Source organism: Parambassis ranga, chromosome 16, assembly GCF_900634625.1.
Source record: "Parambassis ranga chromosome 16, fParRan2.1, whole genome shotgun sequence".
In the NCBI taxonomy this organism is placed as follows: domain Eukaryota; kingdom Metazoa; phylum Chordata; class Actinopteri; family Ambassidae; genus Parambassis; species Parambassis ranga.
The window spans coordinates 1-15,000 of NC_041036.1; the positions used below are offsets into that span (position 1 = coordinate 1).

At 42.3% G+C, this 15,000-nt stretch overlaps 1 protein-coding gene across 7 annotated transcripts in view; it reads left to right on the forward strand.

Moving 5' to 3' along the window:
• Positions 1-5,727: 5,727 nt before the first annotated feature.
• LOC114449059 (uncharacterized) overlaps positions 5,728-15,000 on the forward strand; it is a 9,411-nt gene continuing 138 nt past the window's right edge. Inside the window, exons 1-13 of one of the 7 annotated variants that reach the window (XM_028426400.1) lie at positions 5,728-6,174; positions 6,722-6,830; positions 7,050-7,212; positions 7,309-7,501; positions 8,623-8,730; positions 9,347-9,454; positions 10,073-10,180; positions 10,798-10,905; positions 11,526-11,582; positions 11,810-13,811; positions 13,917-13,997; positions 14,209-14,343; positions 14,891-15,000. The exon at positions 14,891-15,000 is cut by the window's right edge and continues 138 nt beyond it. In XM_028426400.1, coding sequence (XP_028282201.1) covers positions 6,728-6,830; positions 7,050-7,212; positions 7,309-7,501; positions 8,623-8,730; positions 9,347-9,454; positions 10,073-10,180; positions 10,798-10,905; positions 11,526-11,582; positions 11,810-13,811; positions 13,917-13,997; positions 14,209-14,343; positions 14,891-15,000 — 3,276 coding nt within the window. In that variant the 5' untranslated portion in view covers positions 5,728-6,174; positions 6,722-6,727. Of the gene's footprint in view, positions 6,966-7,049; positions 7,213-7,308; positions 7,502-8,622; positions 8,731-9,346; positions 9,455-10,072; positions 10,181-10,797; positions 10,906-11,525; positions 11,583-11,809; positions 13,812-13,916; positions 13,998-14,208; positions 14,344-14,890 lie in introns of all 7 variants that reach the window. The other 6 variants (XM_028426403.1, XM_028426399.1, XM_028426402.1 and 3 more) reach the window with 6 other exon arrangements.

A 15,000-nucleotide genomic window follows, 5' to 3' on the forward strand; every position in this document is an offset into this window, starting at 1 on the left:
GCGATGTGAAATCAGCGAGTTTTATTCTGGTGACTGACTTCCTGTCTGCTCGATGTAGTCGGTGCAAACAGACGCAGATGTACATGTACGAGCAGAGATTCCGTTTGAAAAGTAGAGAAGCAGCTTTAATCTGACAGAACATGCGCACAGCGCCGCGCCGCGCTCTCCGTGCGGAATGAATCCGGGCCAAGAGCTTCACCTTTCTAAGTTCTTACCTGTGTTTCAGCAAATGAAGTTCAGAGCGCAGATTCTCCAGCAACTCAGAGAATCCTTCACATCAGCCTTCAGACTCTTTCTGCTCTTCTTCTGAATAAAATCCTGAAAGTCCTGGAACTTGTCCTGAATCTGGAAACTGTCTCTCTGTAGTCAGGGGCGCCCAATAAACATTCCGGGGGACACTTCATGACATGAGGGTGACTTTCAAAGGCATCACAATTTCGTGCTGTCATATTTTCAAAAGGCCACCGCCCCCTTTCAAAACAATACATAAACCTCATGTAATCTTATGATATATTGTTTCATGTTCAGGTTCTCAATCAATCAATCAAGATGGCGCGGGTACGGACTCCCTGGTGTTTTGGTGCGCTCTGTTTGTTGTTTTTGTGCCACAACTGTGTGTCTGCATGCTCTTACACCAGAGAAGAGCTCATGAACATCAGATTTACCATACCTGTGGACTTATCACCAGTTTTTTAGCATCTGCTGCCGATTTATACACGTTTTAGTTAAAAGGTGAGACGCCGGCGCAGAGGAAGAGAGCTGGTGCGCCTCCGGAGGACGTGGGACGCGCACACCGTTACCTGGGATTTTTTCTCTCTAACGTCCGCTCACTTAGCAACAAAATGGAACGAGCTGACACTGTTGATGGGAAGGACAGGGACTTCTCTTCATCTTGTGTGTTGTGCTTCACGGAGACCTGGCTTTGTGAACAGATACCGGACTGCGCGCTGCAGCTGGAGGGATTCCAACTCCTCCGAGCGGATCGCCACAGGGAACTCTCCGGTAAAACCAAAGGTGGAGGTGTCTGTTTCTATATCAACAGTGGTTGGTGTACTGATGTGACTGTGATCTCCCAGCACTGCTCTCCTGCTCTGGAATACTTATTCATTCACTGTAAGCCATTTTACTCTCCACGTGAGTTTGCTTCATTCATTCTGGCCGCTGTTTACATCTCGCCCGGTGCGGACGTGCACGAGGCTCAGCGTGCACTCGCGGATCAGATCCTGTGTTTGGAGCAAACATATCCGGACTCCTTAATTATTGTCCTTGGTGACTTTAATAAAGGAAACCTGAGCAAAGAACTCCCGAAGTACAAACAGCTGATCAAATGCCCGACCAGAGAGGAGAACACACTGGATCACTGTTACACCACAATAAGCGAGGCATATCGCGCAGTGCCCCGTGCTGCTCTTGGACTATCTGACCACGTGATGGTCCATCTGATTCCTGCGTACAGACAGAGGCTGAAGCTCTCCAAACCTGTGGTGAGGACATCTAAAAAGTGGACCAGCCAGGCTGTGGAGGAGCTTCGCTCCTGTTTTGAGACAATGGACTGGGAGGTGTTCAGGGCTGCCACTGATAGTCTTGATGTACACAGACACTGTGACGTCATATATACAGTACTGTGAGGACAGTATTGTGCCAACACGCACCAGGGTGAGTTATAACAATGACAAACCCTGGTTCACAGCTAAACTCAGACAGCTGAGGCTAGAGAAGGAGGCTGCTTTCAGAAGTGGGGACAGAGACTGCTACAAACAGGCCAAGTACAGGTTTAGCAAGGAGGTGAGAAGTGCTAAATACTGTACTCTGAGAAAATCCAGCAGCAGTTCTCTGCTAACGACTCTGCCTCTGTGTGGAAAGGACTGAGGCAGATCACCAACTACAAGCCCAAAGCCCCTCAGCTGACGACCTGCAATTAGCCAACAGTCTGAACGAGTTCTACTGCCGCTTTGATGGACTATCAGCCAGCCCTGACACCTCTCCACACACCTCTCCACACCCCATCAACACGGACATCCACATCAAAGATACCCCATCAGAGTCCTCCTTGCCCCCCTCCTCCTCCCCCTCAGCTGCCCTCTCAATCCTGGAGGAGGATGTTAACAGGCTGTTCAGGAGACTGAACCCCCGCAAGGCTCCTGGACCTGATGGTGTGTCCCCCTCCTCCCTAAGACACTGTGCAGACGAGCTGACTCCAGTGCTCACAGACATCTTTAACACCTCTCTGGAGTCATGCCATGTGCCAGCCTGCTTCAAATCCTCCACCATTGTTCCAGTTCCCAAGAAGCCAAGGATCACTGGACTTCAGGACTACAGACCTGTGGCACTGACGTCTGTAGTCATGAAGTCCTTTGAGCGCCTGGGACTGTCCCACCTCAAGACCATCACAGCCCCCCTCCTGGACCCCCTGCAGTTCGCCTACAGAGCCAACAGATCTGTGGACGATGCTGTCAACCTGGCTCTTCACTACATCCTGCAGCATCTGGACTCCCCGGGAACCTATGCTAGGATCCTGTTTGTGGACTTCAGCTCTGCTTTCAACACAATCCGCCCAGCTCTCCTCCAAGACAAGCTGTCCCTGCTGCATGTTCCAGACTCCATCTGCCGGTGGATCACTGACCTCCTGACAGACAGGAGACAGCATGTGAGGCTGGGGACGAATGTCTCGGACACAAGGACCATCAGCACCGGTACCCCCCAAGGCTGTGTACTTTCCCCTCTGCTCTTCTCCCTGTACACCAACTGCTGCACCTCCAGCCACCAGTCTGTCAAGCTGATTAAGTTTGCTGACGACACCACCCTCATTGGACTCATCTCAGACAGGGATGAGTCTGCCTACAGGATGGAGGTGGACCGTCTGGTGTCCTGGTGTGCTGACAACAACCTGGAGCTGAATGCCCAGAAGACAGTGGAGATGACCGTAGACCTTCGGAAAGTGCCAGCTCCATCACCCCCCCTCACCCTGACAGACACCCCCATCTCCACAGTGGACTCTTTCCGCTTCCTGGGTACCACCATCACCCAGGACCTCAAGTGGGAGCTCACCATCAGCTCCCTCATCAAAAAGGCCCAGCAGAGGATGTACTTCCTGCGGCAGCTGAGGAAACTCAAGGTGCCAGCCAGGATGATGGTCCAGTTCTACACGGCCATCATTGAGTCCATCCTCACCTCCTCCATCACAGTGTGGTACGCTGGGGCCACTGCCAGGGACAGGCACAGACTGCAGCGTGTGGTGCGCTCTGCTGAGAAGGTGATCGGCTGCAGCCTGCCATCTATCGAGGACCTGTACGTCTCCAGGACTCTGAGGCGTGCAGGTCGGATCACAGCTGACCCTTCTCACCCTGGACACGGACTCTTTGAGCCACTCCCCTCAGGCAGGAGGTTACGGTCCATTCGGACCAGAACCTCACGCCACAAGAACAGCTTCTTCCCCTCTGCTGTTGGACTGTTAAACTGTAATTAATGCACTGCTCTGCACTGTCTTCAGAAGGTCACTTTAGTATAGTCACTGCACAATGACGACTATTTGCACTGTTTACTCCATCTTGCAATACTTGCACACGAGTACCACCTCACCGATCCATGTGGTACCTGTTACATTATTACATTATTACACTGTTCCATTCGATCATATAAGGGTCTATGTTTACCATTTCATCTGCACAGTATTTTATGTTCTGTTCATTGTATGTCTGTTACGCCATGTCTGTCATGTAAATTTAGCCTTACTGTAGTTTATTTACTTATTTTTATCTTAGTTTTTATCTTATTGCATGTTAATTATTATATGTTCTTTGTATGCACCAATCACTAAGGCAAATTCCTAGTAATGTGAACCCCCTTCACTTACATGGCAATAAACATGATTCTGATTCTGATTCTGATGTTTAAATGAATCATGGACCAGAAGTCTTCTGTCTAAACGCTTCATCTTACTCTGGTTTCCCTCTGAACACAGGCTGTGTTGGAAGAATTCTGGAAGGAACCTGTGTCAGCAGCATGGCCCGCTGGACTTTGTGGAGACAGTCTGTCCATATGTCTTACTATGGACATATATGTGATGTCACTCCGATGATCTCATCCATGATATGTTACTGTGAAGTATGATTGTGCCTGTGCCTGCTCTAAGATGTGTGTGAGTATTCTGAGAAGCTGTCTGTTAGATAACAGAGGGTAAAAGACCGCAGGCTGGTTGGAGGCTCATGTTTCCAGAACCAGAACCTGAGCCTATAATGTTTGCAGCAGGTTAGTAGCTCTGCACTTGGTCCACAGACACCTGGCCGTGGTCGTCGTGGTGATAAGGCAGGTGATGGGGGTCTATGTAAGCTCCATCCTGGTCATGGTAGGCGTAGTTTGGCTCCCCCAGGTCATCGGTGGGGGCGTGGTCTCTGCCAGCCAGCAGATCGGTCCGTTTCAGAGCGCGGCCTTCTCCAAATGCACGGTACAGATACTCCGCCATGACGAACAGCGCCACCTGCAGAGAGGCGGAAACACTCAGTGTGATGGAGCTAGAGTAACATAAGTTACCGTCCAGACTCACTGTATGAGACAGCCTCTAGTGGACACTGGAGGAACTGCAGTTTGTGCTGCTTGGTCTCAGTACCTACCTCAGTACCTCATCTACTAACAGATACAGAGCTGCGCTGATCTTCCTTCTTCTTCACCCTTAATAAATATTTGTGTCATATAACCACAAACAGGCCGCCATGTTGATTCAAAACCATCCAATCAGAAGCAAACAGGAAGTGCTGACACGTCAAAGTGATCTGCTGGTGACTCAGTGAAGACACATACAAACCCTCAGACTGTGACAAAGGCGTGTTTGCGCCCTCTGCAGGCAGTGCAGTGTTACTACCTGCAGTAACAGCAGGGCGACGTCCATGGCGATGATGGTCAGGGAGTTCTCCTGCAGCCAATCACTGAACGTCTGACTGCAGCCCTGAAAGCCACAAACCCAGCAGCATCATGGGTAAAACATCACAGCACACCAGCGACACGAAACACAGGAGGTTTAGAGTGTGTGTGTGTCAGATTGTGTGTGTGTGTGTATGGGAGGAGAGCGCTCGTCTGGTTGGACTGAAGGACACCTGTTGACAGGAAACAGGAAGTACAGCTGTTCAGCCATATGCAGGTTGGGGGGTTGAATCTGGAATCACTGCTGTAAACACATCCTCAATATCATAACTTCACAGATTGGTCAGGATCCTCTGTTTATCAGAAAGAAGAGGTGGCAGAACGCAACTGACCAATCAGAATCCAGTATTCAGCTCCACTGACCCTGAAGTGGTCTCGGCTCATGTTAAATGACCTCATGCTTATGAATAAAGTGACTGTAAATCAGACTGAACTCTGGGATTATTTCTCTGTAACAGAGCAGCCACAGCAGCTGGCCTGAGAGTCAGTCACAGTGTGTGTGTGTGTCAGTGTGTGTGTGTGTGTCAGTGTGTGTGTGTGTGTCAGTGTGTGTCATGTGTGTCAGTGTGTGTCAGTGTGTGTGTCAGTGTGTGTCAGTGTGTGTGTGTGTGTCAGTGTGTGTGTGTGTGTTAGTGTGTGTCAGTGTGTGTCAGTGTGTGTCAGTGTGTGTCATTGTGTGTCAGTGTGTGTGTTAGTGTATGTGTCAGTGTGTGTGTCAGTGTGTGTCAGTGTGTGTCAGTGTGTGTGTGTGTGTGTGTGAGAGAGTGTGTGAGAGAGTGTGTGTGTGTGTGTGTGTGAGAGTGTGTTCTGGTAATCATCACCCTGTGGGGACTGCAGACTGTTTACACAGTCACGCAAAGGGGACCGGTTACAGAGTGGGGACCAAAAATGCGGTCCCCATAAGGATAACTGCTTTAAATCAATAAACAAGTTGTTCTAAAGGTGCCTGTGTGGTTTTTAGCTTTGGCCCAAAATGCATGTTTTTTGGTTAGTGTGTGTGTGTGTGGGCTTCAACCCTACGCCCCCTAACACTTTTTTGGTGCTACTACATTCCCTGCTTCTCACACACACTTCTTCCAAATATGGTTGGGTGCCGCCCACTTCCTGGTCCTCATTAGGAATGATTAGGAAAGCAAGGTGTTGTTTTCAGTGTTAAAGACCGAAAGCCGCATGGTGGATGATAAACCAGGTTATTTACTGCAATATTCCTCAAAGGAGCTGTCTCCTCTGTCCAGAGGTGAAAGTGAGAGATACAAGGTAAGCACATGTGCATAACAATTAATTATAAACATTAGATTGATGAAATAACTTTAGCTAGTAAGATTGCTAACTTCCCTGGTAGCTCTAAGTTGCTACAAGGCTTATTTCATGCTAACGTAAAGACTTGGATGATAACTCTGGGAGGTAATGTGGTTACATTTATTCAGTTAACATTGTAACGTATCTCTGTAATAGCTGTACTTTTCTCGGCTGAGGTCTTCATTTTGCATGGAATTAAAAACAACTACTGGGCATAAATTAAAGCAGCTTCATGCAATATCAAGAAATGTATTCATGAAATGTAAGTTATAGTAGAAATCATTTTAATTAATTGTGTGAGGCTACAGAGGGAAGATTTGAATGATTTTGTGAGAAATTTAATAGTTGATATATTGAGTGAGAGCTTTACTATATGACCATTGTACAAGAAGTACACAGAGGGTCTGTTCCTCAGGGTGTGTATCCATTTCAGTTTCAAATAGATAAATAAATGTACTGGTAATGTAAATAAAAGTCACACTAATTTGTAAAATCCTTTATGCAGTAGGAAATGCCACGGCGTGTAAGCCCTCTTAATGATGCCTACCATCATGTTGCTACAAAGACTGACAAAACAGCCAAACTGGAAGTCAGGTATATTGACACAGTGAAAGGTAAGGTGCAGTCTTTCGTGATTGATCAGTTAAAAAGCTACATAACTTATCTGCTGTACATCTAATACTAAACAAAGTACATTAACTAAACACTGATTTGCAGTGCAGTTTCTGTGTCATTCTCATCCGTTTTATGTAAGTGGTATGTTCTTTTAGTACATATGAGCATAGACGATTTTAAAATAGAATAACTGTGAGGTTTTATTTTGTCTTTTACAGGGCGTGGTGTGTTTGCTAAGGGTCCAATTAGCAAAGGAGATTTTGTTGTTGAATATAGAGGAGATATGATAAGTGATGATGAGTCTCAGAGAAGAAGAAGACTTTACCACAGATCATGTCAAGGATTTATGTTTGATTTCAACTGGAGGGAAAAGATATGGTGGTAAGACAACTAAGATATGCTCCTTGTACACAATGCTGCAACATGTAAAAAATACTGAAAAAAATAAATTCCTGTTCTCGTTTTCATCTTTTCAAGCATTGATGCCTCTAGAGAAGATGGATCCTTCGGGCGCCTTGTTAATGATGATTACAAACATCCGAACTGCAAGATGAAAAAAATCAAGGTGAATGAAAAACCACACCTCTGCCTGTTTGCCTTGAATGACATTAAAGAAGGAGAAGAGATCACTTATGACTATGGAGGCGAAGACTACCCATGGAGAACACAGGTATGTTAGTATAAACTGTATAAAATGGCTCATAATGTTGCAGAAAGATAAAATATATGTCTGCTTTTCTTCAAGTAAAAGTTCAAGTAAAATGAATGGGGAGATAAGGACAAATAAAACCATGCTGACAGAAAACTTAAAAACAAAAGCGTTAAACACAAACTGAGTATTCTTAGAGGAACAAGAGGCATGGCAGTATGAAATCACACACAACTTAATGTGTCAGATATGATACTGCAAACATTTACCAGCTGCCAATTACTGCCAAATATAATGCCAAAATGAAACCCCCTTGGGATTAAGTATTTATGATTCTGACTCTGATTAAAACATGAAATGAAATGCTGAATTCTCTGCATTTTATGAAATGGAGAGAAATGGACATAAAACGACAAAAATGTAAACAGACTGCCAGCATTGCTCCGATTATGGATGACTATAATCATCCACTGTCACTACCAGAGACTGACATTGATAATGGGACCTGTCCCAGCAGCACTGATCAACAGGTACAGTCATGTGTGTTCCTTACGTCTAATCCTTCAGTGTATTTGTGGTCAAAGGTTAAATTTTTTTAAATCATTTTAAAGAAGTTAATGTGGTAGTGGAAGACTGTTTTTGTGGAAATCTAGTGATAATCATTACATCTAAACAATTTTCTATAATGAATACAGATGGTCAGTGGTAGAAGAATGTTCAGGGTTGATCTGAACATTTACAAATGTTTGTTTCTTTGTTAATTCTTACTCTAAAATGGACACTTACGGGGTCCCCACAAGACACACACATGTACTCACACTCTTTTAGTAGACCTTTTGATTTGGGGCAGAAACTGGACAAACTGGTCCCCATAAGGAACTTTATCACTGTGTGTCAAATGTCCCCACAAAGGACACATTCTTCACAGTGTGTAAGCACAGAGACTGGTTGTTAGAACCAGATTTTATAATGTAAATTTCATGTTTTCTATATGAATTCTGGTCCAGATCAGTATACGTCAGTTTAGTGATGCAGTTTAAGTAATATTTTTCCTTATTGCATATTTCAGTACATTAGTGCTTAATTTCAGCATTTTGTTATCTTGTTTCATGTTATAAAATATTGTAAATATGTCTTTACAGACTGCCTTCATTGAACTTGTTCCCGTGGCAACGGATGACACCCCTCTTCCCTCACTACAAGAGACTGACATTGATAATGGGACCTGTCCCAGCAGCACTGATCAACAGGTACAGTCATGTGTGTTTCTTACATCTAATCCTGCAGTGTATTTGTGGTCATGGGTTACATTTGTATCATTTTAAAGAAGTTAATGTAGTAGTGGAAGACTGTTTTTGTGGAAATCTAGTGATAATCATTACATCTAAACAATTTTCTATAATGAATACAGATGGTCAGTGGTAGAAGAATGTTCAGGGTTGATCTGAACATTTACAAATGTTTGTTTGTGTCTTAATTCTTACTGTAAAAAGGACACTTACGGTGTCCCCACAAGACACACACATGTACTCACACTCTTTTAGTAGACCTTTTGATTTGGGGCAGAAACTGGACAAACTGGTCCCCATAAGGAACTTTATCACTGTGTGTCAAATGTCCCCACAAAGGACACATTTTCACAGTGTGTAAGCACAGAGACTGGTTGTTAGAACCAGATTTTATAATGTAAATTTCATGTTTTCTATATGAATTCTGGTCCAGATCAGTATACGTCAGTTTAGTGATGCAGTTTAAGTAAATATTTTTCCTTATTTGAATATTTCAGTACATTAGTGCTTAATTTCAGCATTTTGTTATCTTGTTTCATGTTATAAAATATTTTAACTATAAAATATGTCTTTACAGACTGCCTTCATTGAACTTGTTCCCGTGGCAACAGATGACACCCCTCTTCCCTCACTACAAGAGACTGACATTGATAATGGGACCTGTCCCAGCAGCACTGATCAACAGGTACAGTCATGTGTGTTCTTTACGTCTAATCCTGCAGTGTATTTGTGGTCAAAGGTTACATTTGTATCATTTTAAAGAAGTTAATGTAGTAGTGGAAGACTGTTTTTGTGGAAATCTAGTGATAATCATTACATCTAAACAATTTTCTATAATGAATACAGATGGTCAGTGGTAGAAGAATGTTCCGGGTTAATTTGAACATTTACAAATGTTTGTTTGTGTCTTAATTCTTACTCTAAAATGGACACTTACGGGGTCCCCACAAGACACATTCATACACACATGTACTCACACTCTTTTAGTAGACCTTTTGATTTGGGGCAGAAACTGGACAAACTGGTCCCCATAAGGAACTGTATCACTGTGTGTCAAATGTCCCCACAAAGGACACATTCTTCACAGTGTGTAAGCACAGAGACTGGTTGTTAGAAGCAGATTTTATAATGTAAATTTCATGTTTTCTATATGAATTCTGGTCCAGATCAGTATACGTCAGTTTAGTGATGCAGTTTAAGTAAATATTTTTCCTTATTTGCATATTTCAGTACATTAGTGCTTAATTTCAGCATTTTGTTATCTTGTTTCATGTTATAAAATATTGTAAATATGTCTTTACAGACTGCCTTCATTGAACTTGTTCCCGTGGCAACGGATGACACCCCTCTTCCCTCACTACAAGAGACTGACATTGATAATGGGACCTGTCCCAGCAGCACTGATCAACAGGTACAGTCATGTGTGTTTCTTACATCTAATCCTGCAGTGTATTTGTGGTCATGGGTTACATTTGTATCATTTTAAAGAAGTTAATGTAGTAGTGGAAGACTGTTTTTGTGGAAATCTAGTGATAATCATTACATCTAAACAATTTTCTATAATGAATACAGATGGTCAGTGGTAGAAGAATGTTCAGGGTTGATCTGAACATTTACAAATGTTTGTTTGTGTCTTAATTCTTACTGTAAAAAGGACACTTACGGTGTCCCCACAAGACACACACATGTACTCACACTCTTTTAGTAGACCTTTTGATTTGGGGCAGAAACTGGACAAACTGGTCCCCATAAGGAACTTTATCACTGTGTGTCAAATGTCCCCACAAAGGACACATTCTTCACAGTGTGTAAGCACAGAGACTGGTTGTTAGAACCCGATTTTATAATGTAAATTTCATGTTTTCTATATGAATTCTGGTCCAGATCGGTATACGTCAGTTTAGTGATGCAGTTTAAGTAAATATTTTTCCTTATTTGCATATTTCAGTACATTAGTGCTTAATTTCAGCATTTTGTTATCTTGTTTCATGTTGTAAAATATTTTAACTATAAAATATGTCTTTACAGACTGCCTTCATTGAACTTGTTCCCATGGCAACAGATGACACCCCTCTTCCCTCACTACAAGAGACTGACATTGATAATGGGACCTGTCCCAGCAGCACTGATCAACAGGTACAGTCATGTGTGTTCTTTACATCTAATCCTGCAGTGTATTTGTGGTCATGGGTTACATTTGTATCATTTTGAAGACGTTAATGTGGTAATGGAAGACTGTTTTTGTGGAAATCTAGTGATAATCATTACATCTAAACAATTTTCTATAATGAATACAGATGGTCAGTGGTAGAAGAATGTTCCGGGTTAATCTGAACATTTACAAATGTTTGTTTGTGTCTTAATTCTTACTCTAAAATGGACACTTACGGGGTCCCCACAAGACACACACATGTACTCACACTCTTTTAGTAGACCTTTTGATTTGGGGCAGAAACTGGACAAACTGGTCCCCATAAGGAACTGTATCACTGTGTGTCAAATGTCCCCACAAAGGACACATTCTTGATAGTGTGTAAGCACAGAGACTGGTTAGAAAAAAGTACTCTTATTACTTAATCTATTAATTGTTTTCTCATATTGGTAATATGTATCTCATCTAAACAATAGTTTAAAAAATGTTTTATCCGCATATCACATATGTGCTTATTAATTTGAGTATTTTGTCATTTAATTTTGATTTTTGTTTTACTGTACTTGAGATAAAATGTCATTTATACTTTCTTTTTCTGACAAAGTTTTGTAATGAAGATGAGATTGAGGTACCAAGACTGAGACGCACCAAAAGTGTCATAGTAAGTTCTTAATTTTGTACTATCAATCATTTCTGTTTCTCCTAATTCATTTATTTAAAATCATCAAGTGACTTGTGAAGTCTAATCTGAGAAAGAATAAACGATCACCTTTTTTAAAATTTCTACGTTTTACAAACAATATATATAACAATTATATATCTTAATTTACTTCAATCATTTGTGATCATAGTACAGCTCTACGTATTCATAATATTTTTTCTTTTCAGATGAAAGACATAGATCTTGAAGATTCCCCAGAACTATATGATACAACATCAGGAAGTGCTGATGATTACATTCCAGATACCACATGTGAAAGTGATAGTGACACTGACACTGGCCTTAAAGCAAACACAAGGACAACACGCCGGTCTCTTGATGAAAAACTGGAGGATTCCAGGTCAGGAAGTTCCCCTGTCTGTGACACCACAACACCATACCAAATCACTGCTGACAGAGTTTCTCTGCCATCTGATGACACTGAAGCAGAAGAGGAGCCTTCTTCAAGTCAGGCTGTAAATGACTGCATAGTTGTTAGCACATGCCAAAAAAGAGGGGGAAAAAGAGTGTATGACAAGAGGCACTACTGCTTGTATTGCAGTAAGCCCAATGCCAAGATGGCAAGGCATCTAGAACGTGCACATCAAAATAAACCCGATGTAGCCAAAGCGATAAGCTTTCCAAAGGGTTCCAAAGAGAGAAGAAAACAATTAGATCACATTCGCAAGAAAGGAAACTTTGCACATAATGCTGCTGTTATTGAATCAGGAAAAGGGGAACTAGTTCCCTCTAAACGACCATCTAAAGAAGCACAGGGAAATGACTTCATGCACTGTGCATACTGTCAAGGATTGTTCAAAAGAAAAGTCCTTTGGCGACATATGCGTCATTGTACACTTAGACCAGGATCTGTTGCAACCAAACCTGGAAAGAACCGTGTTCAGTCCATGTGTACATTCACAGGACCTGTTCCAGGCCATATCAGTACACATCTGTGGAAGGTGATCAGTGCCATGAATCCTGACCCAATCACAGACATAATAAAAAGTGACCGGGTCATTATTGATGTTGGACAGCACTTGTTAAACAAAGGCGGCACATCAGCCAAGAATCAACAGAATGTACGAGAGAAGATGCGAGAGATGGGTAGGCTGATTAACAACGCCAGAAGAGTCACCACCTTAAAAAAAATGGAAGATCTCATAAATCCAAAAAAGTATATGGAGACTGTTGCAGCTGTTAGGGCTACATGTGGGTATGACAGTGAGACAAACAAGTTCATGATTCCATCACTAGCAAACAAACTTGGGAACACGCTGGTTAAAGTAAGCAAACTTTTAAAAGCTCAGGGTTTAATCTCAGACAACAAAGACCTTGTGAAGATGGCCAGTGACTTTCAAGAGGTCCATCAGGAAAAGTGGAATGAGATGATTTCAGCTACAGCACTGAGAAACATCAGAGAAGCAAAGTGGAATGTTCCCACACTCATGCCTTTCACTGAGGATGTCCAGAAACTGCATGCGTATCTCAGTCAAGTGCAGGAAGAGTGGTACAAGTCACTCTCTGAAAACCCCTCCACAAAAGCCTGGATGGAGCTGTCAAAGGTGTGTTTGTCCCAGATTATTCTCTTTAACCGGCGCAGAGAAGGAGAGGTGGCGAGCATGCCATTATCTGCATTTTCATCAAGAGACACATCTGATCCACATGAAGATGTGGACTGGGCACTCTCTGAAGTGGAAAAGAAACTCTGCAGACACTTTTCAAGGATCATCATCAGAGGAAAACGAGGTCGCCCAGTTCCAATCCTCCTGACTCCAAAAATGCTTCAAGCATTAGAACTCCTTGTTGAGCAAAGAGAAGCTTCTGGTGTTTTAAAAGACAATGGCTACATGTTCGCAAGACCAGAAGCTATGACACATTTCCGAGGTTCAGACTGCCTCCGTGGCTTTGCACAGATGTGTGGTGCAAAGTGTCCCAAGTCACTGACATCCACCAGACTGCGAAAGCACGCTGCAACCCTTTCAACAGTGCTGAACATGACAGACACAGAGATGGACCAGTTGGCCAACTTTCTTGGACATGACATAAGAATCCATCGTGAATTTTATCGACTCCCTGAGAAGACATTGCAGCTTGCCAAGATCAGCAAACTTCTAATGGCACTCGAGCAGGGAAGACTCGCTGAGTTTCATGGAATGAACTTGGATGAGATTGGGATAGATCCAGATGGTGTGTTATTTTACTATTTTATGTACCTTTATGTAGTTTACATCTGTTCCTTCAAGTTTACTTTGGTAAGCTGTACTTCATACATTTTTTTTGTTACTTCAACAGAAAAAGTTGTTGACTGTGACGAGGAAGACCGGAACATTCAGGAGGAAAACTGTTCATCTACTGTTGATGGTCTGTACTGCAGTAAGGGTTGTCAAACATACCTCTCTGTTGTTATAAGCGTTCTTTCATTGCAGTCCTGGTGTATAAAAGGATTTCAGCAGTCTTGGTTAGTAAGCTCACTAATAGTTGTTTCATTGACTGTAATTGGTAGGTAGAAGATCAATCATCATGAAAAAAATCATTTATCCACTGTATCTCTTACTTATTTATTTTGTTTGGTTATTTTCCACAGAACTGGACACAGAGGACACACCACTTCATACTGAAGGTAATGAAATTACACCACCACCTCCTAAGAGATGCAGACCACTACCATCAGGTGATGCAACACCCTCAGGAGACAGTATTCTCATGTCTTTTTCCAAGGGTGAGCCCATCACAGTCTTCTCTTTCATTTACTTCCTCAACAGTTTCAAAACCTTATTTAAAATGCAACTCTTTAACCTGCCATATTCAGTCAGCAAAATCAAAATTCAGGTGACTTGATTGTTTTGATAAAATGTATTAAACTACAAAGACACAAACTTTGACATTATTACAGACATAAAATGAAAGAAACAACTGAGGCAACAAATTCTTCTTTTGTTGTGCATAAATCTTAAAATCTCAATGCTCAGAAACCTAGTCCATAGTTATTGATGGAATTAAATGCTTCGATATAGTTTTTTTTTGTTTTTTTAATCAAATCTTTATTATTTCATTAATGTCTAAAAAAATACCCACTGCAATAGCTGGATTTAACAATTTTCTTTTTCATTTGCTTTGCAGAATCCACAAATCAGTATTCTTAATTTGTAATTTCATTCACATGTAAAGTGAAGATAATTTTGCATATACTGTACTTTTGGCATTTATATTCATTTCTGAATTCCAGCTTACACTGTTACACTTACACTCAATTACAAATGTTGCAGGTAAAACTGTCCCAAAGAAGAAATCCCCCTGGCAGCAAACTGAGGTGCAAGCAGTGGAGAGGCACATGAAACAGTTCATCACATCTTGTATTGTACCAGCAAAGAGTGAT